This window comes from Podarcis cretensis, assembly GCF_951804945.1.
Source record: "Podarcis cretensis genome assembly, chromosome: 10".
Taxonomy (NCBI): domain Eukaryota; kingdom Metazoa; phylum Chordata; class Lepidosauria; order Squamata; family Lacertidae; genus Podarcis; species Podarcis cretensis.
In genome coordinates this window covers 33,083,311-33,107,363 of record NC_137179.1, presented here as the reverse complement: position 1 = coordinate 33,107,363, position 24,053 = coordinate 33,083,311, and the positions used below count along the sequence as shown (strand labels likewise).

Sequence of the window (24,053 nt, the reverse complement as noted above, 5' to 3'; positions counted from 1 at the left end):
CATGCATGCTTTCTCGTGGACTGAGTTCCAACAGTGAGAAACATCACAGCATGTCCTAAACAAATTTATTTATTGGACGGAAGGTATTTAGAACAGAGCACCTGCAGCAGGGCTTAGTGGGCTCATATGGGAGTAATCTCTCTTTTTAACAGATTCAGTAGTAGATTTAGGTTTTCTTTTAAATAACTACACCCTGCAGGGCTTAAAAAATTAAAACTGATAAGCAAGTATACTTGTTTTTGCAATCTGGTATCAAATAAACTACAGTAATGGAACCATGCATGATTACAAACAGGCAAGACACAAGCATTCTTTGAAATTTCTTCCTTCTTACTTGCAGAATAATATTTTAATTTTCATTATTTCTTCACACTAGGATTCTAGTCCAAAGAAGGAACAAAGAGTCTGTACCCCTTTTACTTCAGCTTGTGTTCCTGCTTCAAGTACCAGCACACCTGTCACTGCCCTGGCCAGTTCTAGCTGTAATCCTACTCCGGAGACCATCTGCCTAGATGATTCACTGGATGAAGATCTCTCCTTCAATCCACCATCATTGGAATCCATTTCTGATGTTTTGGCCGTTATTAACAATGGAGCCAAGAATTCTCCTGTTGTGCCCTCTGTAGAGACACCAACTTCAAGACCTCGGCCTGGGCTGAGAGAAGAGAAGTTAGCAAGTATAATGAGCAAGTTACCTCTGTCATCTTCAAAAAAGGTAGAGACTGTTCAAACACCACATTCTTCAAGTCTTATAGCTGGGCACACAGGACCAGGACCAAAGAAATCCCAGGATTTACTTCAGACTGGTATCTCTTCAGGCCTTATTGCTGGATCTTCAATTCAGAATCCCAAGGTTTCATTGGAGCCCTTGCCAGCCAAGCTTCTGCAACAAGGATTACAGAGGTCAAGCCAGATTCAAGCTGCTTCCTCTTCACAGGCCCACATTTCTTCTTCCTGTAAGATCCAAGCCACAGCTTCCTCTGCTTCTCAGAGACCAAAGGATACGTCTGTCCTTGTATCCTCTTCAGAAGCCCACGGTTGTGGCTCTTCAGCATTACAAATAACAAAGGTTCACCAGCAGTCAGCTGCCCAACAAAAATATGTGTCTCCTCTACAAGCAACTATTAGTAAATCTCACACCAATCCTGTGGTGAAACTAAGTAGCAACCCTAAACTCTCTTGTTCGTCCCCAATTACCAAGACATCAGATAAACCAGTAGCATACCGCCTGACTAGCACCGTGTCTGGGAGTAGTTCCCAGATGGCTCACCCACTTGTGTCTCGGACAGCATCCAGCACCTCTACCTCTAGTAACTATTTAGCCAAGACCATGGTATCACAAGTTTCTGCCCAGGGTTTCAAGCCTCCTTTCTCCATGGTTCCTTCCCCCAAACCTGCTGCCTCTCCTAAGCCCACAGCACCCAAGCCTTCTGTAACACCCAAACCTATTGTGTCCCCTAAACTATCCTCAGCAAGGTCCACTTCAACACCCAAGCCTGTATCATCTTCCAGTTCTTCCAGTTCAAGTGCACTAGTATCCCAGAGTAGTCACTCTAGCAGCAACAATTCCCTTCACAAACAGCCCAGTGGAGCAAATGTCAGCAGGCAGTCTCCTACAATTAATTTACTGTCCTCTAACCGCACCTCAGGCCTTCAACCAGCAAAGAACCCTCAGGCTCCTTCAAAATTGTCCAACTCTTCTGCCTCTGGAACGGTTGGCAAAAGCAACTTAAGTGGAGTTGGAATGAATGTACCTGTCAACAGAGGCAGCAATCTTAATTCAAGTGGAGCTAATAGGACTAGTATCTCTGGGGCAGCAGGAAGTGGAACACAGGGTGCTACTAAACAATTGTCAACTCCACACAGACCATCTTCTGCCTCAGGGTCTACAGTTATACCAGCCAGTGTGCAGGTATGTGTTGAATGAAAGCTCATTATAGGCATAACATGTGTATTCTATTTTGGGCTATTTATCCTTCCTCATAAATGTAATTACACTAATAGTGCAATTCTCTACATGTCTATTAAGAAGTAAGCCTCATTGAGTTCAGTGGAACTAACTCTTTAACTTAGCATGTGTAGGATTACATCCTAAATGTATATAGACACCTTCACACTGATGAGAGGGTATGAAGCTTTAAAGTTCAAAAGAGACAATTTGCACCCTAAGGGTGGAACTGCACATTGTGTGACACTGAAAACAGCAGCCTATGTTGGCTTTTACTCAGTAAAGTGCTCACCCCATTTTGCAGTGTGATTATTTTGTGCATTTCTCTGCCCTGCCAGTGGCAGCAAGTGATGTGAGATAGGGGTATATATGTGATTTGTATCCCACATATCCCTTATGTGTTTCACAGTACAGAATAAATGAGAATTTATTATATTTGAAGTAGATGGGGAAAACCCTAGTCACTCTTGGCATAAACGACACATTTGTTTAGCACAATATACAGTGGGAGCAAACTTCAGCATATTTACAGTAGCATGTTGAGATTTGTTTCAAGACTAATTCACATTACATGGAAAAAGCAGTTTCATTGTGTGAAACTCTTTTTCATTTTTCACTCCCCTCTCTGTTTTCTTATTTTAATCAACATCTTCTATCTTTTTGTTATAAAAGTGTTATTTTAAATTTGTATATTACTTTAGACTTGAACATAACCCAGGTAAGCAAGCCAAAGCAATTCTGGTGCTACAGTGTTTTTCTGTGATGTTTGCTGCAAGTTCTATCTTCTAATATTCATTCTAGTCTATAATTTCCTATATGGAATAGGCCTCACCATCTCATGAGTTAAACACACACGAGTTAGAGCATATTGTCAGTCTGAACAATTTTAATCAATGGTGCTTGTCTAATGTTTTATTACTCTTCTGTTGTATCCTGCCATAATTTAAGCAGCAATCATTTTTATTTCCTTAAATGTAGCATTACTTAAAGTAAAGCATTGCTTATAAAAGCAACTGTTCCCAAAATTAATATTTATTTGGTCCGTTCTTCTATATAACTGCTTCAGACTCCATGTCTACTACCACTTTCTTAATGAGGGGCCTTGGGCAGAAAAAGCAGCTAATACTGTGCTTGTCAGCCTCCCTTTCATCCAATGGTAGGACCTACAGCCAGTGTAGCTATACTGTAAGCCTTCTTACCTGCGGTCCTTCATCTAAAAGCCTAACTCGGCTTTCACTGTAATATTTTCTGCTTCTACATTTCCTTCTTTGTGTATCAAATCTTCCAAGAGCTTTCTGAACTTCATACATTCATACCATTTTATGTAGTCCTTTTCAGCATTTACTGTGTTAGTTTCTAGAGCATCCGTTTATTGACACACAGCTGGCTTGCACATAATGCTAAGCCAAAAAAAGTCACAAATGTGTGAGGGTTCCTGAGGAGATTGCAGCCGCTGGCTATTACCAGCAGCATACTGCAGCACTATCTTCCACTGACCCATAGTTTATTGTGCGAAGCTGGTAGCTCAACAGTTGCAGAGCCTGGCATAGCCTGGCAGATTAGGCCAACTCATCCAAACCCCATCCAGTATTCTCTTGCCATAGTTTTAGCACACACTCAAAGATTGCTGCATTTGATTCTTGTCTGTTCTTGTATTTCTATGTTCAGGGTGAACATGTTAGAATGGTAGTACATATAATAAATTATGATAACTGCAGAAATCCTTCCCTTCTTGTACTAGGGTTTCTTGGTTATAGCTGCTTTGTTCCCTAAACTGGTACTGCAATCCTGAGTACACTTACTGGGATAAGCCCCCTTGAACTCCTTGGGACTTACTTCCAAGTAAGCATACATTAAATTGTGCTATGAAATAATTTATGCCTTCAGTAACACTGTTACAAAATCTTGAATTTTAAATGTAAGTGCAATGGATGCAATGCTGTGGGAAAGAGAAGCTGAGGGAATGGTTGAAGCATTATAAAACTTTCCCATTTAAAACTATTAATTGTTGAAACAGTAACTTACACTAATGGCAAGACAAAAAGGGAACACAGCACTCACTGCTACCTGAATATTTTATAAAGTTGTACCAGAAGCCACATAGGCAATGTGTAGAAAAGCATGACCCTTGTTTAGGTAGTAAAACTTCAGATATTTATATAATTAACCTTATTTTCTTGGGTGTGTCCCAGAAAAGCTGTAAAACAGATTTAAAAGTAACACTTGTCTCTATACAGTCAACAACAGGTGCATCATTACTGGCAAATGCTTCACCTTTGACGCTCATGACATCACCCCTGTCTGTAACCAATCAGAATGTGACATCTGCTCCATTGGCTCCTTTTGGGATGCTGGGTAGCCTTGTTCCTGTGACTGTGCCCTTTCAGTTCCCATTGGAACTACTTGGCTTTGGAACAGACACAGCTGGAGTAACAACCAACTCGGGATCTACCTCAGCGGCTTTCCACCACAGCCTAGCGCAGAGTAAGTAAGGCTAGATATTTTTCCCATCCAATTTCTTTAAGCCTCCTTTCACATAAACTCTGTAATTGCAAGGAAAATGCAGGGATCTCTAGAAATACTTCACAGTTTGTAGGTGAGGATTTTATTTTTTGGTTGCTGTTAATGGCTATTTTTAAACTCTCAATATTATGTGTGTAAATGTGTATGTTTTTCCACATTATGTGCATACTGATTTTTTACTTCCTTTCTGGATGAAGTGCCCTGTGATAATTGGAATTTGAGAAATTTTTGTTTATAAAGTGGGACAAAACCCTAACATTCTGCATCCCAGAAAATCGATTAAAATGAGCACCATAGCTTACAATCGAAAATAAGCTTTGCCTTTGATATCGTAAGTGCATCTTTTGTAAACAGTTTTTTCCCTTCCTGTTTACCAAATGTAGATTTCAGTATTTGTTTGATATTAGACTTGGAACGTTTAATATTAGTTTCCTGGGAAGACTTAAGTTGACACATTTATTTAGCTATATTTCTTGTTCCACTACCACAGGATAGCATATATTAAAAACAAAAGTTGTATCAAACAGGATATTTCCTTAGTTAGGTTGCATACTTGGCATTTTAAAGAATGTATCTGTTACATTTACTGAAAGAACATATGCATATTGAACTGGTAACCATTACTGAAGATGTTTTGGACAAAAAAAAGTAAAGCTGCTTTGTGCATTTATGCAAAGTAGATTGTTTGCATCAATTAGCTCTTAATTTTTGTGGTTGTATTTGTTTTTTATTATCCACGCTACTTCAGATTTACTGAAGAGTTTACCGCCTGGAGCTCAGCATGCAACAGCGCTGTCTCACACACCTCTGCCTGCTCACTTGCAGCAAGCTTATACAGGTAAGGAAAAAAATCTTGTCTTTTTAAAAGAAAAAGAAAGTGAAATAACACTTTTTAAAAGTGAAAGAACAATTTTCTCATCGTGGCTTAAGTCTTTCGTAATTCTACAATAGTGAAAACTGCTGGAGAATCTGTTTTTCCAACATTTCCATGATGGCAGCTGCCAGAAGTACTCCAGAAAACCCTAGGACCTAACAATGGCTTCTGAGAATGCTTGAGGGCCTGTTTATCTGTACATCTCAAGGAGAATTCTCAACTTGGGATGAATATTGGGTTTTCACCTACTTTCATTATCTGTCACTGCATATATAAAATAACAAGTGAACTGAGCTCTTTCATAAGGCATTTTTCTCAAATACATATTTCTCAGAAAGAATTGGAGTGGAATTTCAACAAAACAGACCAATTAACCTATCTCCCACATTCTTGCTTCTGGAGTCAGGTGCTGGGATACTGGCATATCTGGCATGGCTAGGCCTCTTAGTATTTGCCTACTTGCTAAGTTTTGTCTTTGCCAGTTTTGAACCCATTGGAATGTACCACATAGTGTGGCAATGAATTCCACAAAGGTGTTGCATGAAAATTGTTTTTGTTGTAAAGGCTGCCAAGTGGGAATGCAGGTTTCCATCATATTTCATTACATTTCGTGAGAGTAATTTACATAATAAGACAATTTACCTTATATGAATCCCCCCCCCCTTTCATCTTCAAATTCCAGATGGAGGCCAAAGTAAAGGGGACACTAAGTTACAGAGGAAAACCCAGTGATGTCCTGATGAGCAAGGGAGTTAAAGTGGTTCTGCTTTGCTGATGGAGACTGACCAGTTGGGAAAGTGCTTACGCGGACACAGAGCTGCTGTTTCTGTCAATGTTTACATATTCTGATTCCAAGCACTGTGGTGAGGAGGAGGAGAAGAAAAAGAAAAGAATACTTGATCAAAGAGAGAAGGAAAAGGAGGAAAGTGTTCATGTAAAAATGGTTCATAGTTTGATATCTCCTAGTGAATTCCCAAAGCCTTTTATCCTTTCTGAATAGCTCAGAAAGGTTTGGCCAAATAGGTTCAGTTGTCAAACCTACAGCAGCACAAACCTTCTTTCAGGCTGATATCTGATAGAGGATCTGTGAAAGGAAGCTAAAATAGACATCTCTATCCATCATGCAAGTGAGGCCATACATCTGTTGTCCCCAGGGAAGCTTACAGTATATGCCAGTTAGGAACATTCTATACAGCTTTGGATAATGTGGCATATAAAGCAGAAATTGTGATTATGTAGAAAAAGCAAGGAAGAAAGTATTTTCTCCACACCAAGCTAAGGCCATTTTGTCACTATCTCTTTGAAGAGCCTAAAGATTACAGACGGGGAGGATTGTTCACCATAGGTAATGTCATTGACCAGGGTAGAGTTTTTTCCCTCTCAAGATGGGAGGAAGGGAAAAGTCGGAGAGTGTTCTGTAACCATTCTTCAATTTAACTTCATATACTCAAATATAAAATGAGAACTTACTTGGCTTCATCAGACCAGATCTTGCTTTCAGTATCTTCTGAAGAAAGTCTTTTCCTGCCCTTAATCTTGCTGTAGTACTTCAGAGTTGCCTTATTTTTCATAAACATAATCCAGAAATCTCCAGTTTTGATCCTTTGTGAAGAAAGTCTTGTCTCTGGTTCTTCTCCCTCTTGTAATAGCTCTAAAAAGTCTCACACTGTATTGATTTCCAGCTCACAATAACTACATGTAGCTTGCTTTTGTACAGAGTCTTGCTTTTCTCAGTACTGTTCAAAACCTTCTCCAAAGAGTAGTTGAGGTGCCTTCAGCCTTGGCTTAAAATATGTACCTCCAGCATTCCTAATACCTGCATAGCTAGGAGGTATAAAACCTGACTCCCTTGTTGCACAGGGACACAACTTCTTTGCTGACATTCAGTTAGATGTTGGGGAGGCAAATCTTGTATTGCACTTCGTAATTATTACAGAAGGAATATTTGGATCAAAATATAATTTTGTTAAGAAAAATCAAGAAGGCATGAGATATTGTGCTCTTCTGTAAAAAGTATCTATTTTCTCTCACTTAAATCTTATTAAAACATTTTGACCAGTTCTAGCCTGAAAAAATGGAAAAATCTAAGTAATCTGAAAATGAAGGCCATTCTCCAATAAAGGTATATGCGCATGCAGGAGAACATGTGTAGCTGGGGGTTTCTTTGAAACTTCAACTGCAAATTGGTTAAGCTACAGTTTAAGAAGACAAGCAGCTTGTCTGTTGAACAGTATGAGTGGCTGCATTAAAACTTCAGAGAAATCTTTGGCTCTTCATAGTGTTCTACCCACATACCTGTATAGCTTTACTGTATAGTGGCCTAGATCACACTTGCTGCTGCCTTCTACCAGACACATTTTTTGTTTCCAGGTATGTTCCTTCATCTTAGAAAGCCAGGTATGTTATATTTACTAATTTAGATTTCACACTAATTCTATATGTAAAAAATATACATATATAAATAATATATAATATAAACAAAGTAACTGAATGTTGGGTTGAGCCCACCAATAAAGAACTTTGCACAACATCATGGAATAAAAAACTCAGTTAAATATTGAATTTTACCAAATGCAAGGTAAACAAAAGACTTTTCTAAAATATTTCTTGTAGTTTGGTAGAAGAGACTACAAACTTGCCATACTTAGTTCAGAATATATTTGGCTGGTTCATTCCCCCAAACCTTAGAGTCACAAAACTATTAACTGGTATATTTTCTTCTCTTACTCATTTTGCTGACCCTTGAGATAAAGGTGAAAACTTCCTTGTTCACCACAGCATATATTCCATGCATAAACATACAAAATCTTACATTCTCTGCAAGCTTGTTACTATAGTGTTGGCTTTCCCTTGTAGCAATTTAAAGCCTGCATTGCAAATTAAGTATGTTTTTGAATCCTTTTTTAATGTATCTTGAAAGTGTGACTACATTGAAAAAATAAAAATAATAAATGCAGTTATTGCTTGAGTGAGGTAGAAATGTATTTTCAATGAAATACCATCAAATGTGAGGTTACATTGGCTTAACTAGAAGGAATTTAGTGATAATTTGGCATGTGATGAGTCTGCCTTTGCAGATCTTATTATGAACACTAAATCTTAGGCAGGCAATATTCCTTTCCCCCCTCTGTTCATTCTAATATGCAGTAGGAGAAAGTATGGAGGTCAAATGTTTTTCTGGCAGACTTAGTTTTTTGCTTCCAGGTGTTTATCACTGATAGAAATATTGTACCAGACAATTCATTTATGTCACTTTTTCCCTTTTAAGCTCTTCTGTATTTATAAAGCAAAATTATAGTCCATGGTTAAGCTACTGAAAAATGAAATTTCCCCCTTTAGAACAAAATAGCACAAATTGCCTGCCCCTTCAGTATAGCTCATGCGTATTCTAATAATATATTAAATCAGTGAATGAGTTGATAGGTCAGACTACACAGTCATTCATCCCGCCACAAAAAAGTCAAACAGGAATAAGCTGGGCATACAATGTGAACTCTCAGATGATCAAGTTTCAAAAACAGCCAGCTGTAAGTATCTGAAGACATTGTGACACCAGTAAAATAATGATAGATGCCAACTCTGCACTGTGTGCATAGTAAAGGGGGCAAAAGATATTGGAATGAATCAACACAGTGAGGTGCAGCATTTAAAAATAAAATAAAAAGATATAGGCACATGAGCTGAATAGTTGGATCTAATGAATTGGCTAGAAGAGGATAAATAGCATTCTAATGCGGTTTAATTTGATGAACTTCCTGCATGGTAAGATTCCATTTAGTTGTGTGGTATTTTTAAAGGCCTTTGGGAATTCAAGTTGCTCTTGTCCTAACCCCCTCAGTATTCACAAGCAATAAGTCAAAGCTGTTATTCTGGGCAGCTGAGCTGAACCAGGAACTAAAATGGCAAGCTCACTCTGAGCCTCAAATACAAGCAATAATTTTCAAGTACAGGTTTGGAAATTGAATATTATTTAAATTATGCCTCCTGCTATGTGTGCTTAACCTTATGGGAACACACCAGCTATTTCTAGGTTATCTGGAATTTATCCAAAATCTAGATAAAGGATACAGGCATTGAACTACAAAATGCAAAAACGTCAGTTGTCTTAACAATATATTGTTCTCCTCCAACCTTAAGATAAAAGTTGATGGTTTAAATTACTCCTTTTTGTTCAGACTTTTATATCTGCTTGTCTCCCGGAAGATGGTTGGGAATGTTGTCAAAGTCCCAGGTGTGGGTGCTGTGGGTTTGACATCTGTTTTATTAAATAAGAAGTGACTTTTAATTTATCCAGTAGTATAGGCTGGAAGTGGGGTAGACAAGCAAGATGACACCTCTTTCCATTTTTAGCAGTCTAATCCAGCCTCTGCATAGCCTCTCCACTTGGTACAAAAGTAAAGATTCTGCAATTCCGAAGCTACCATCAGTTATACGGAACCATAATCATCTGACAGATAGTCTCTTAAAGCTCCCAACTGTCTTATGTTTGCTGCTACATTCGTGGAAAGAACTTTTGGCTATATTTATAAGTCAATTTAAATCTAGTTTACAGATTGGTTTTAGAGTTGGTTGCCCACAGGAAGATTAGAATGTCTTGATTTATTGGAGTGCATTGGCAACAGATATAGTGACTGCGCTTATTTTTTTATTTTGGGACTTTTCAGGATAGTATTGCAGGGAAGAAGTAAAGCCTGCAGTCAGGCTAAGCTTTGGAAGGTTTTCACCCAGGTCTCTTCCAGTGTTGGTCATTGTAGAATTGCTTGCTTATTCTATTTTCTAAAAACGAAACACAAAGGTAAACAACTGATCAACATTTTATGCAATTTAATTTTATGGCAACGTGTAAAAGTTTTTATATAATTTGGTTCTGTCTCTGAATAGTGTTATCACTCCAACTTACTTGATTCAGGCCTTTGTCCTTTGGTTAAGTGCCTTTTCTTTGTTTTTGTTCCCAACTTTCCTCAAAAAGTATACTCAGAGGTCCTAAAGTGCTAGGAGGTATTTGGAAGAACCTTGAACCTGCCAATATGACTTTATGCTGTTAAAATGACTTTTCCCTTCTGTAATTAGTGTGTGTAATGTTATCACTGCTGTATCATGGCATTCATTATTAGGTGCTTGCTTTCACACATGGCAGTATTCCCGACAGCCCTAATGTTTCATATGTTTTCTGTAACGTTAATGTTTACTTACAAAGGTGAACATAGACACAGGTGAGAGTATGGTAATTAGGTGTATTTGAGCAACTGTAAGGAAATGAGTGGTTAGTTGGAAATGGGCTAAACTATTCTCACTGGAGAGAATTTTAGTATAATAGTGCTAGTCTGATAGTGGTATAAATATTGAATAAACTTGAACTGGTATTCCTAAAGTGTGACACAATTCTCAACAAAATGTAACATTCTTAGCAAAAAAAAAAAAGAAGAAGTAGTACTGAACAAATTTCCACAAGTTATAGAAATTGTATCAAGAATTCGTATTTCTTAAATCAAACTAGCAAAGTTAATTTCAGTTCCGGCAGCACAAAAAGTGCTGGCTAAAAAGGTAGAATCCTTTTCATATTGTTCTACTCCATCTGAGGAACCTGTTCTTTGGATATCTAGGCAGCTATCTGGTGACAGTAGTGACTAAATATTCCTACTTAAAGTGACTGTTTCCCATGCATATTGAGCTTCCTTGTGTTGCTCAGATACATATCTAAAAATCTGTGTCAGAATTAGTCACACAAGAATCTTGCAATTAAGTAGCAAACTTGCTAAATTAAAGAGTAGCAAACTAGTTTCAAGCAAAGAATTACAACAGGATTTCACTTAATGACAATATTTTTATGACGCCTACTACTGTAAATTAAAGAACTGTGAGAATAGTAAAAATGCAACCTAGCAATCAGAATAAGTAAATGTGCATTTTAAAGCTTGTTATATATTTGTAAAAAAGTGATCTGGATTTTCTTTTATAGTGTATTATTTAACAAGGTTTTACTATCTCGAAAACAAATCTAAGTTGCATTCCGTCAAAATAATTCTGAATCAATGGTTGGGCACTCAGTGCTGAATACTGCTATACCTGTTCAAGTGAAGGTGGCTCATTGTGACTGAGGGAGATATTATCTATGTGGTGAGCTAGTTTCTTCCTAATTCCAGTGCAAATATGAGAGGAGATTGTTCTACCTCTAGTAAAAAGAGGGGTTTGAACAAACTTCAGTTTAGCAAGGAATGTTCTAATTGGAAGAGAGAGACTGCCATGCCCTTGTTTGTTTGAAGCCTGAGCTATGGCCTAAAATTAAGCTTTAAGGAACTTACATCATTTAGGAAAAAAATGAGCTTGCTCTAAACATAACTTCATCAAAGAACCCCAAAATGTGTCATTTTCTATGGGCGGAGGTATTAGGGAAATGTGGTGGTGTGGATTCAGTGTGACAGTGCAGAAATTGCCCTTACTCTTCTCTGAATCCACTTCTCAGGACCCTTTTGCTCAATTTTGCCTTTTTACAGCTCCCACCAGTTTTTTAGTGGTTGAAGTTTTAAAAGAGCTTTGAGAAGTCTTTGTTCCATATAGATTTTTGGAACCATTCAACTCACTCGCTCCAGGAAACGCAAGCTCCATGTTTAGACCATTTTCAGTTATTTTCCCTAATTGAATTATCCTTTCGTTTGGCACAGCAGAAAACCAGGGTTCTCTAGTTTTATCTTACAATAAATGTTGCATTATGGAGCAGTTCTTGTGCAGGATAAGAGTGTCTTTGTTCCATATAACAAATAATTTTCTGAAGCCTTCTCCCATTCCTATTGTAGACTGTTAAATAGTGTACACGACATTCAATTATTTTTCACCTCATTAAGGACTGAGGGTTTTTCACTTGCTGTGCTGACATTTAGCAGCAAAGATAACAACTGGGTATGCTCTTGCCTGACATAAAACATAAATTGGCAGAAACAAGCAAATTCAGAGGAAGCTAAATGGTAGGCATGGCACTCAATGTTTATTTAGAAGCAACTGGTTTTCAGCACAGGGGGGCAGGGATGGTCTTTGTTTTCATCCTTTCCCTTCTCTCTACAAGGCCTTAGTTTGATTCAGTAGGCAGTAAAATAAACTATGCATATAACTAGACTTATCATTCAGTAGCACATATACATTTCCCATACTGGTGTGACGTTTACCCAAAGAAACAAGATATAGCTTTTTGAATGTGTATACTACAGAAATATTTTTGTAACATGGAAATTAAACTCTAGATAAAAAGCAAAAAGACTTTCACCAGTTCAAAGCTAGTGTCATGAATAAATTTCATGGCTTTAAGAGCGATATTAAAATCTGATGATGTAATGCCTTGATTGACATTATCAAATATGCAGACATGAAACACGTAACTATGGGAGAAATATCCTTCATTACCATCAGCAAACAGAACTTGATAAATCTGCAAGTGAATGAATACCTCACCGGTACACAGAGAAATGTCAGTTGGACATTTTAACTAATGCTTCCTCTAGATAGATCCTCCTTTAAATGTAAGTCAAGTTAGAATCCTGATACTTTTCTGCCTCCTCTTGCACATTTCAGTGTTGGACCTTCTGTGGTTTAAATAATTGTCTGACTAAACTCCCTGATGTTGCAACTGGTGCACTTTTGTCATTCATTCTCAGTGCTGGAGGTAGATTCTAAGCTTTAGAGTATTTGGACTGCTAGCAAGCAAGCAAAAACTCAATTATACTTACGTTACTTTAAAATAAGCTTAACTTGACCTCAAACCTGCTGAGCAGCGTTGAATTTTTAGCATTATAAACTAGCTCTCCCCCTTTCCCCCTCTTAGCACATTCAGACCTGAACATTACATTTCATCCGTATTTTCTAGGTCACAATATGTTTATTATAAGTGAATGCCTGTGTCATTATAAATTCAGAGCATTGAGCAGAAATTATTCAGAGCATTGAGCAGAAATTATTCTGGAACAAAAGAATAAAATGCATTTCCTAATAAAGGGAATCACTCAACAGTAGAGCTTTGAAGTTTAAAGGCTAGCAGTTCTAACCTTTCTGCTGAATCGTGTGTGTGTGTTTTCCTCACCTATTAACATTCAGTTGGGGGAGAAGTAAGCTTTTAATACCTAGCTCAGTTGGCTATACATTTTAATAGAAGAGGTTATACAAAGTAAGGAAACTTCTACATGGTTAGCTCACTACTTGACAAAATTGACACATGAGTAGTTTTAAAAAATTACTAGTTTGTATACCCCTCCTTAATGTAACAAGCTTCCTTATCAAGTAGTGGTGCTGTAATAAACCATACTTGGCAAACACATCTGAAGCAGTAACTGTGTTCTAGGTTCCACATGTAGGCTTACTTTACTAGTTAGAACTGGAGTTTTTATGTAACTGAAGGGGAAACCTTTGGCTTCATGTGGGGAGAATACTCTCCTAAAACATCTTCCATGTGATAATGTACTCCATGCAACAAATATAAATGGCTTCTCTTAGAGAAGGGGGCTTGAGTAGCCAAACACAGCTACTTGATAACTGGTGCCAACTGCTTTTGGTTTTGCTTTTTAGGGAGATGTGTTCTACTGACGTGGCGTACATGATTTTATCTTTTCCTCCTCTCTCAAACCGAATCTGAACACAATATTTGAATTAACTTTTTGTAATAATCTCAGGACCTGAAAGATTGTAGCATAGTGTGTCTTAAATGATGTACTGTACCAGCCATGAATTTTGTAAATACCCCTATCGCCCTCCTTTTTGTATTTTTGTTCTTTTTTTAAGTATGTAAGGCTCCTCACCAGAACTGGTGCTTGCTTACTGTCCATCTAAAACTGGAGTAGGAAAAAGGGAAAGCTGCTGTCACAATTGCCTGCCCCAGTTCTAAGTGTACGTTAAGGTTTGCTCAATTTTTAAAATGCTATTTATCTGGGAAACAAATACTTTTACTCCTAGCACACTATATCATGGTTTGGACCTGAACAATAACATATTGAATAACATATATTTGTTCCAGAACCAAAATTGCTTGATGTCAGAAGCAAGCAATTTTCTTCATGGCATGCCTGCCTCTGAAGTCCAGGAATTCCCAGTTTTCACACTTCCAAACAGGGTGCAGATTTTTATTTTTTTGCAAAAGACTTCCTCTAAGAATGCATCTGTATTTAGCTAGCAGATATCTGATCTGAAGTGGGAGCCTTGTTCAATTGAGTGTAGGTGTTCCTGTTCTTAACTATGGCAGGGCCTTCATGAGTGTTTTTTTCCCCTTTTGTATGTGTCATGTGTCTGTGCTGTATTAAATAAAGAGGAATGTACATATAAGCCCATCCATCTTCTGCTATTTATTTATGTATTTGAAGCCATTAAAACATGCAATGTTGCTATCAAATAATGCATTTTTTAAACCCAACAAAACTAACAGTATAGGGAGGACAATACTGATTCAGAGTACAATGAAAATACAAAATATCAAAGCCAAAACTAATATACCTGATCCCCAAATGATCACAAAAAAGATATTTACAGAAGCAAGAAGAGGGTTGTGTGTTGTCAAGACTACATGTGAAGAAAAATCCTCAGTCTAGGTCCAGTTGTCAAAAATGCGCTCTCGTGACAGTGGCATGTGAAGCAGCACCATGGCTAAGAATGCAAGAGAGCAGGTAGATTCAACTAGAAGCTACCCTGGACACAGGCAGGTTAGGGTCTAAAGCACTGAGCCCTAGGGCTTGCCGATCGGAAGGTCGGTGGTTTGAATCCCCGTGAAAGGGTGAGCTCCTGTTGTTTGGTCCCAGCTCCTGTCAACCTAGCAGTTCGAAAGCACATCAAAGTGCAAGTAGATAAATAGGGACCGCTCCAGCGGGAAGGTAAACAGCGTTTCTGTGTGCTGCTCTGGTTTCGCCAGAAGCGGCTTAGTCATGCTGGCCACATGACCCAGAAAAACTGCGGACAAATGCCGGCTCCCTCGGCCAGTAAAGCGAGATGGGAGCCGCAACCCCAGAGTCGTTCATGACTGGACTTAACTGTCAGGGGTCCTTTACCTTTACTTTTTTACCAATACATTGAATTGGTCCTGCAAATGGATTGGGAGCTAATGAGGATGACAGTACACTAGCATTAACTGCCAGTGCCTCTGGCAGATTTCTTTTGTATTAATTTTAATTTTGTTCCCATTGAGGCTTTTGAATACTGCACAAGCACCCTTACAATAGCACCTTGCATTAGTCTAATCCAGATGTTACTAAGGCATACATGACTGTTCAGGTCAGACCTCACCATGGAGGATTCCAACCTAAGATGGGAAAAGACTGCTTGTAATCCAGGCATGGGATACATTATATTGTCATGTTACTGCATTATAATGTTATGCTACTGTTACTCTTTTTCCTAATACTGTACTTCAGTTGTGCAGAAGTAATTGTACACAGAAACACTATTAGAGCTTTTTCATATACAACCAGTTCTGACAGAACTGATAAACTGGTAATATTTATTGCCCATTGTAGAGCTGCCGTATACTATTTACTCAGGTGACAGGATTGTTGTGAATTGGAAATACTGTAATATGTAAAGCATCCCTTAGTAAACTGTTGAATAGTTTTTAAAAAGCCGCCTTGTAGGCAAATTTGGAAGCTGGAGGAATTATTAGCTGAACTATGCTAATGAAAAAAGGGATGCATGATATTTTGCATTTTTAAACAGTGGTGCATTTTACAAGGATAGTAGGTGAGCAAATAACTAGGAAAGAAAAGCAATATGTTTCTAAAGCTCTGTTAAGTTTATCTTGGAAGAAAAATACTGTGGTGGCTTACCTCTGAATAAACATGCAAAGGCTGTTATATGCATATTCTTTGTAAATATGTTTATGTATTAACGAAACAAACACATAAACCTTAGTGTTTAACACCCTTCTCTTCCCGATCTTCATTCTGCATTCAGCAAGAGGCGAATGGCCTTTAACTTAAACCAAACCACTCCGCTTTCTGCCTTAAAAGCCAGTTATGGAGACAAACACCTCCTATGAACGAAGAAGGGCTTTTGAGGGAAGAAAGCAGAGTTACTTCAAACTTCAAAGCACTGACACAAAAGAACGCCTGTAGCCTTGCCCTACTTTTTTATTTTTCTCACACTGATTCCTTTATATTTCCAGCACTCTTACCCCGAAAGGCAAGAGAAGGCGGAGTTCCTTCGCAATGCAGAGAGCCCTTGCTTAGCTCTATGGGCGCCTTCGTGTGTCTAGAAGGGCAACGTCCGGCATGCAAACGTCACAGTGTTGCCGGATGAGCAACCTGCGACGTATATGGAAGGGGTGGGACCTGTCTACGAAAAATGCGATGTTAGGTACAATAACAGGATTGGAAGACCTAAAACTATGTTAGCCCCAGTGGCCTAATGGATAAGGCATTGGCCTCCTAAGCCAGGGATTGTGGGTTCGAGTCCCATCTGGGGTGAAGTTTTTTCCACCCTTCCTCCCTCTCTGTTATTCAGTTTACATTTTGAAGCTGTTTGAAGAATTACGCTTCCTTTCAGCGCGGTGGTCGGAGGAAGGCGCGAACTGCATTAACTACAGTTATACTAACGGTAACGTGAGCGACGCCCAGAGTAGTAATATTCTGCTGACTCTCTCGATACTACTTATGAGTAACTTTGTCACTGTGCGCAGCTTTCGTGCGGCGTGTTCATTTCACACAGCCTTTCCACAGTAAAACTCTTTAATCATTTCACAGCCCTCGTCTTCTGCACACGGAGGCTTAGCACATTTATGGCATAAAACGTGGTGGACCCCAGCCCGCTTCATAACAGGAGGCTTACGCCACGAATGTGCAGCTAAGCCTTTACGGCGCCTTTGAGCACTTTCTGGGACCCACCAGGGCTGACCACTATTGGGAGTCTGTTTGCAGGCAAGGCTGGCGGTGGAAGAGCCGGGCTGTCAGGGCACCTCTGAAAGTTGAGGTAACGCAAAGGGAAGCTGTTTGTGCTGGGAGAACCAGCGGTCCTCAGGACGTTGTGGAACTGCAATTCCCGCCGTGCCTGGCCGGAGATTTCAGGCATGGGTGTAGCGGGGCGCGGGGGCAGCTTCCCCCCAAATCGAGGAAATACATAGAAACGCTTAACTGACGAAATGGATCGCAGAGATCTCGGTTCTGCCCCCTCCCCCCCCCGAATCCCTGGTCACGCCCACGCGTTCGGAAGCTTGAGTCCAGCATCCGCGGCATCCGTTGTTTCCTCGCGCCCTGCCTGCTCGCTTCGCTCCCCCACGTCGCGCCTCGGCACCGAACTTAGGCACGAGGTTGCCGCGACGCCCACCTGCAGGGCGGGTGAAAGGAGCTGTTCCGCGTTCCCCCGTCGGCTGTTCTTATTGGCTGAACCTGGAACGGGCTGCGGCGTTTCATTGGCTGAGAGGAACCGAAGTGTTTGGCCAAGATGGCGGCGCTGGGTTCGCCTCTCCGCACTTTCCGCGGTCTGCTGCGCGAGCTCCGCTATGTGCAAGGAGGCCGCTCCTACCGGGAGACGGAGGCTTACCAATATCTGAAGGAAGCCTTCCGCGCCCACCGGGTACGTTGGTGAGGAGGAGTCGGCACGGCTGTGGGGTCGCTGCGTTAACAGAATGTGTGTCCCGTAATGTCGTTTATAATGTCGACCTTCTAGATTACGGTAATGCACGCTGCGCGCGGCTGCCGTGGATAACTATAGCGTCTAGCCTCTTCATAAAAGTATAAGAGTGCATTTCGCGCCTCAGGGTCTCCGCTATCCTCTCCCTGCGATTTTATGGGCCCAGTTCAAGTTGTTAGATGCAGTACACTGCACCCAAACTGCTTTGATTTATATACCAACGCTCTTTTTGATGTCTGCTCCCAGCTTTTATCAGCTAAGAAAATCATCTTGATATAAAGCAATTTGAGCGAATGAGACCAATAGGGGGTCCAGTAGGAAAGAAGGCTGTCTCTGCACATGGTGTAGAGGGAAGTGAGGGGCATATGGGGCTTGTCAACCTGCTAAGGGGGGGCCATCTAGAAGGAAAACACTGATCCTAAACCTCAGCCACTTTGCAACTATAAATATTCGTGAGAAAGGCTTTGGGAGTAAACCCTGAGGAAAAATCAGTACCCACTGCCTTGTGGGACATCTTCAGGAGAAGAAAAGGCTAAGAAGTAAACCCTACCTACACCAATCTGGAGTGGAGTCCCTAAGATGGCTGGATGGTGCCTTGTACGCCTTCTGCCAGCAACTCCTGTAGCCAAGGTGGTGCCAAACATATTGTTCTGCTTTCATTTAAGACTACATAAGCGAGGCCGAGAGGCAGGTCTTGTCTGGTCAGCCCAGGACTTATGTACACACTGCTCAGGCTTGTGCCCCGGGAAGGTCACTTTGGTGCTACTAACATAGTGGTACCCCTAGAGGCACACTCCAGTGACTCTAGAGCAGAGGTTTTCAACCTTTTTGAGTCCATGGCTCCCTTGACCAACTACAGGAGTGGCACTCCTATGGGGCTCGGGAGCCCAGTTATGTCACTCCTTGCCTGCAGAGCTGAAAGCCTTTCACGCTTTTTCAAACAGCCTCTCTTGTGGAGTGTTCTCTCAGCCTCCTGTCCTCTCCCCTCTCCTTGGGAGTCCTCTGGGCAGCCACTGCTGCTGTCCCTGGTCTCTTGAGCTGCTCCCCCTTGCTCCAAAGAGAGGTACCTCCTCAAACTGCTCCACAGGGGCCTGGGACTTATCTGTTCATTCCCAACAGCAAGGGCTGGCTGGGCTCCCTCAACTGCTTGCTTGCTTACTCCAAGGCCACATCAGCTCCTGGCAACCAGCACCCCCTGGCCAGCCCAAGGCACCATTCGCCTGTGGAGCTTAAAGCCAGGGCTGCAACAAACAGCTGTGCAAGCTTTTGGGAGGCAGAGATGCAAGAGGGCATCAGAGGAGGGAGAGAAGAAAAGAGAGACAGAGGCCAGTCTTGCCCGTGACACCCCTGAACATCATTCAAGGCACCCCAGGATGCCACGGCACACTGGTTGAAAACCACTGCTCTAGAGATAGACAGATGCCAACAATTGTCTATGACTAAGTGTATTAACTACAATTTCTGAACTTTTTTCAAAAGCAACTCCATATAGATTACTGTTAAATGCAGTGACATCTGGAGGTTACTAGAGATGTGTTAGGCCATCTCTTTCTGGGTAGAGTCATAGCTAGCATAAAACTGATATGCTTGTTTAGCTTGGCCATAATAATCTGATCAAATTAAAATGTATGTAGATCTAGCAAATTCCACAGCTTGATGGGATTCTAATAAGAATGCATAGATATATATTTATGAGGTTCTTACGTTCACCTACCTTTCTGTCTGCAGGTAACCAGTGAAAAATTATGCAGGGCCCAGCATGACCTACATTTCCAGGCTGCCACCTATCTCTGTCTTCTGCGTAGTGTCCGAGAACACTTAGCATTGCATAAGGAATATCATGGCAAAGGAGAGCGGTCAACAGAGGAAGCAGCTGGTCTTGTAGGCCTTAAACTGCCACAACAGCCTGGAGGGAAAGGATGGGAGCCGTGAATATAACAAGATTTGTTCTTACTTCCTGAGAATGCTATATTGAGTTTTATTTTTGAAGAGACACATTTGTTCAAATAAAAATGCTTGTATGAAATATAGGACTCTTAACCAGAAATTTGCAGTGCCCTTAAATGTGTTAAAGTACAGTCAACTCTTCTGATACATATATTTGGTTGCTTATTCCATCTTCCCTTTCAGCCTGCCTGCACTGCCATAACAAAGTGTTAACTATACAGACTGCAAAGTACGTATGATGAAGACTCAGCTGTTTTCCCAGCCAGGATTTTCTTTGATCCGTTGAGTTAAGAAATACTAATTTGGGGTGCAATCCTTTCCACACTTACCTGATAGTAAGCCCCAGTGAACACAGAACTTACTTCAAAGTAAACATGCACTGTAAATGTGCAGTCAAAGCTACCTTTGAAATTGATAATTTAAATACTGGTAGTTTAAATGTCAACCACCTTGCAACTAGCCAATTCAAAATCAACAGTTAAAAACTAACATGATATATGATATGATATGATATGATATGATATGATATGATATGATAAAGCATCAGTTATAAAAACTACAAACTTACTATTGATTACTTTTAGAAAGTCTGTAAATTGTATCCGCTAAAAAGATGGCCGTTAGTGCCAGGCAGGCCTCCCTAGAGAGGACATTTTATAGATAAGGTGCCATGCCCAACTGGATCCTTTTTCTTGTCACCACTTGCCAATCCTTTGAAGATGGAGGGGCACAGCAAAGGGGTACTGAAAATAGCTGCAAGGTTCAACCAGTCTTGTGTAGTAGAATACTGTTTTTCAAGTATCAGGTTCCCTAGCTGCATCTATCTTTATAGGTAATCACCAGCACTTTGAACTGTACCTGGAAATGAACCAGCAGCCAGGCTAGCTATTTAAAAACAGGTGATGTTTGAAGCATATAGTTGCTCCACTTAATAATCTGGCAGAAACATTTTGTAGTAATTGAACATGTCTAGGAAGTCTTCAAAGACAGCTACACACAAAGCACTGCCGCAGTCTGAAGATTGCTTAGATGGTTATTCATGAGCTATTGATTTCTGTCTAGGAGACACTATTGGAAGGTACTGGATACCATGAGGATCATTTAAGCATCCAGTATTCTGGATTTAGCAGAACCCCTAGCTATGAAGCTAATCACACAAACAACACTGTTCAGTACCATTCTGTAACTGGCCTGCTCCTTCCATGATCAGAAAAGCTACCTTCTAACAGTACATCTGACTTGTCTGGATTGATCTTTGGTTTATTGGCCTTGCACATCCATTACAGTTTGCAACCACTGATTCAGCACTCCCATTATTTAACCTTAATGTAACAAAAAAGAGAGAACTTCTGTGATTGCAACTGGAATCTCCAGCTGAACTGATTTGATTGTACATGTTAAGAAATGATTTTTAAAAAGACTTTTCCAGCAATGCTGTGTTGTTTGATGTTGCATTTCCCCCTATTTATTACATTATTATGTTTCATTTCACATTTTTGTAAGTTGCTTTCTGAAAGTATCCTAAAATGTAGGTATAAATATATTAAATAAATAAACACAAATGTATAGGAAACTAGATGGACCCTAAAGTATAAATACAATAATGTCTACGAGTAGTCTCCCAGGACCACCTTCTGGAATTGGCTGTCTAGGTCAGGACTGAAACCACTAAAATAACAGTCCCAACTCATACAACCTATTCAGAAGATACTGTCAATGATATCAAAAGCTTTCTAGATATGCTGAACAGCGTAGGCCACAATGCATTTCCCTCTCCTGGTATAGCCCATCCATCTGGGCAACCAAATGAGTTTTTGTATTGAAGCTTAATTAAAATAGTGGTTCTTGAATGTAATTCATTCCAGGAGTCTGTTCGACTCCCAAAACCGTTCGAAAACCAAGGCACTGCTTCCAATTGGCTTTAGGAGCTTTCTGCACTCAGTTGGAAGCCGCGGAAGCCGCTTTGGATGTTTGGCTTCTGAAAAACGTTAGCAAACTGGAACATTTCAGAGGTTGCAGTGTTTCAGAGCTGATTTGTTTGGCAACTAAGCCATTCAGGAACCAAGGTACCACTGTAGATCCAGAAGGGTGGATGGATTTGTATGGCAATCACTCAAAGACCATGCATTGTTTTCGGGGGGGGGGGGTATGTCAAAAGAAGTCGTCTTTAGAGGTCTCACAATTGCCTCTTTCAACACTACTAATAGTCAAGGTGCATAATGTGCAAGGCAGTTGGCTACGCTCTGCCAAGCACCTTGCCCATCCCCAGGCTGCAGCAAAGTGAAATTCATCCATCAAAGTAAGAATGGATGGTTCACTTGAATATATCCATAAATTGAAAATAGGAGCTGATCTATATACTAGATGCACCCATATATTGAACTGCACAACTAGTACCATGTAATATGCAACGGGTGATGAATCTAAACTTCTTATTTATTTTTATTCCATCTATCTTTCAAGAAGCTTAGAGTGGCCTACAGTTTCAGACTATAGCCCTGTGAAGGATATGCTCAAAGACAGTAACAGGCGCAGGGTTAGTGGGAATTTAAAACTGGGACTTCTTGGCTTATGTACATCCTCTAGCCACCCTATTCAAAAACGATGCAGCTATTATCACCTCTAAACTGTGGCCAGTCGTTTGGCTACGAAAAGGACTTTTTGAAGTTTCAAGAGGTGGAGAGGAAGGTGAGCTTCCTCCAAGTCTGTGGCCAAAGGAGTCGTTTTCTCTTTAAGAACATCTGCTAGGCCGCTGACGCTCGTCTGATTCAAAGGACAAAACGTCACAGAAAGAGGCTACGGGTGTCGCCTCCAATCAGCTCAAGCGGCGACCCGAAGGCGAGACGGCAGGAGCGAAAACGCCTGACGTCGCAGGCTCGACGAGCGCCTGGTTTAGCCAATCAGAGCGATACAAATAGTCGGGGAAGGCGGGAGCGCGCGCGCGCGCAAGGATGTCCGTTACTGCCAGGCTGCGCGCGCGCGCCTAGCGAGGCAGGCGAGAGAGAAGTGAGCGCGCGGGGGGGACTGGCGGCCCTCAGATACCGACGAGCACGAGGCGGTTACCCGCTTCCCTTTCCCGTAAGAAGAGGCGACGCTTCGGCTGCGCCGGCCTCGGAGGAGAAGAGCTTGCGAGAGAGAAGCGGTGCGCTTGAGCTCGCCCCTGGGCGAAGCGACCGCGGCGTCGGCTTCGACATCTTCTAGGCCGCTGTGGGCGGGGCTTATTCGGACTCGGCCGGCCCTGCCGGGTCCCGCGCGCTTTCAGGATGTCGGCACAGGCCCAAATGCGCGCGATGCTGGACCAGCTTATGGGCACCTCCCGGGACGGTAAGAATGATTGCCTGCCGGTCAGGCTCGGAGAGGGCGGGGGCGCGTCCCCCTCGGTCGCGGGGAAAGAGAGCAGAAGGAGCAGGAAAGGCCTACTGCGATGATTGGCAGGTCCTGCGCCGCGGATCCTTTCTCCTCCCCTTCATGGGCGGGGCTTAAAGCAGGGTGAGAGGCCCCCGCTCGGGAGCCGCCACTACGATTTGTAAGAGGGACGTGTGTATGCCGATGCGGATGTGCAGGGAGCGGGAGAGGGATGCATCCTACTGCGAAAAAGGGCGCCTCTTTGGTCTGCAACGCACGCAGGGGCAACGTTGGCAGTGAAGTACTCAAAAGCATATGGGCTGCACTAGTTAATTATTAAATTCCCCGTGCCACTCTTCATTTTGGCTCATCAGTGAAACAGCAGTTCACCTTACTCTGACCCGGGTAGGGGGAGCATCAGGTCATTTCGGTCACTGTAACTGTCATATATGTTTTGCCTACTGGAGATCTGACCCAAACCAGCATTTCAAGTCAATCCTGTATAACTAACATTGCAGAGAAGCATTTTTTAATAGAAATTTTAGGCATTGTCTGGCTCTGTTAAAAATTCTGCATTTATGTATTTTATTATATATTGTATTTATATCCCACCTTTCCTTCCAAGGAGCTTGAGGTACCATACATGGTTCCCACCACCCTTTCCATTCATACAACAGCCCTGTGAGGTAGGTTAGTCTTTGAAACAGTGGCTGGCTCAAGGTAACCAAGTGAGCATTGTGGCTGAGTCAGGATTTGAACCCTGGTCTCTCAGGTCCTAGTCCAACTCTATCCACAACACCACACTGGCTCTCCTGGGGAGTTCGTTTG

The 24,053-nt window shown here is 41.2% G+C and overlaps 2 protein-coding genes across 5 annotated transcripts in view; both read left to right on the top strand.

The window, feature by feature from the left end:
* UBN2 (ubinuclein 2) overlaps positions 1–14,645 on the top strand; it is a 46,147-nt gene extending 31,502 nt beyond the window's left edge. The window contains exons 14-17 of one of the 2 annotated variants that reach the window (XM_079993366.1): positions 377–1,912; positions 4,186–4,432; positions 5,220–5,309; positions 6,028–14,645. In XM_079993366.1, the coding sequence (XP_079849492.1) occupies positions 377–1,912; positions 4,186–4,432; positions 5,220–5,309; positions 6,028–6,077 (1,923 nt within the window). In that variant the 3' untranslated portion in view covers positions 6,078–14,645. The remainder of the gene's footprint in view (positions 1–376; positions 1,913–4,185; positions 4,433–5,219; positions 5,310–6,027) is intronic. The other variant, XR_013843033.1, reaches the window with a different exon arrangement.
* Positions 14,646–17,702: 3,057 nt separating this feature from the next.
* The window catches only part of LOC307225499 (putative RNA-binding protein Luc7-like 2), a 30,188-nt gene continuing 23,837 nt past the window's right edge, over positions 17,703–24,053 (top strand). For 2 of the 3 annotated variants that reach the window (XM_079993391.1, XM_079993392.1), the window contains exon 1: positions 22,875–23,204. In XM_079993391.1, the coding sequence (XP_079849517.1) occupies positions 23,144–23,204 (61 nt within the window). In that variant the 5' untranslated portion in view covers positions 22,875–23,143. Of the gene's footprint in view, positions 17,877–19,661; positions 19,810–22,874; positions 23,205–24,053 lie in introns of those variants that run through there. The other variant, XM_079993394.1, reaches the window with a different exon arrangement.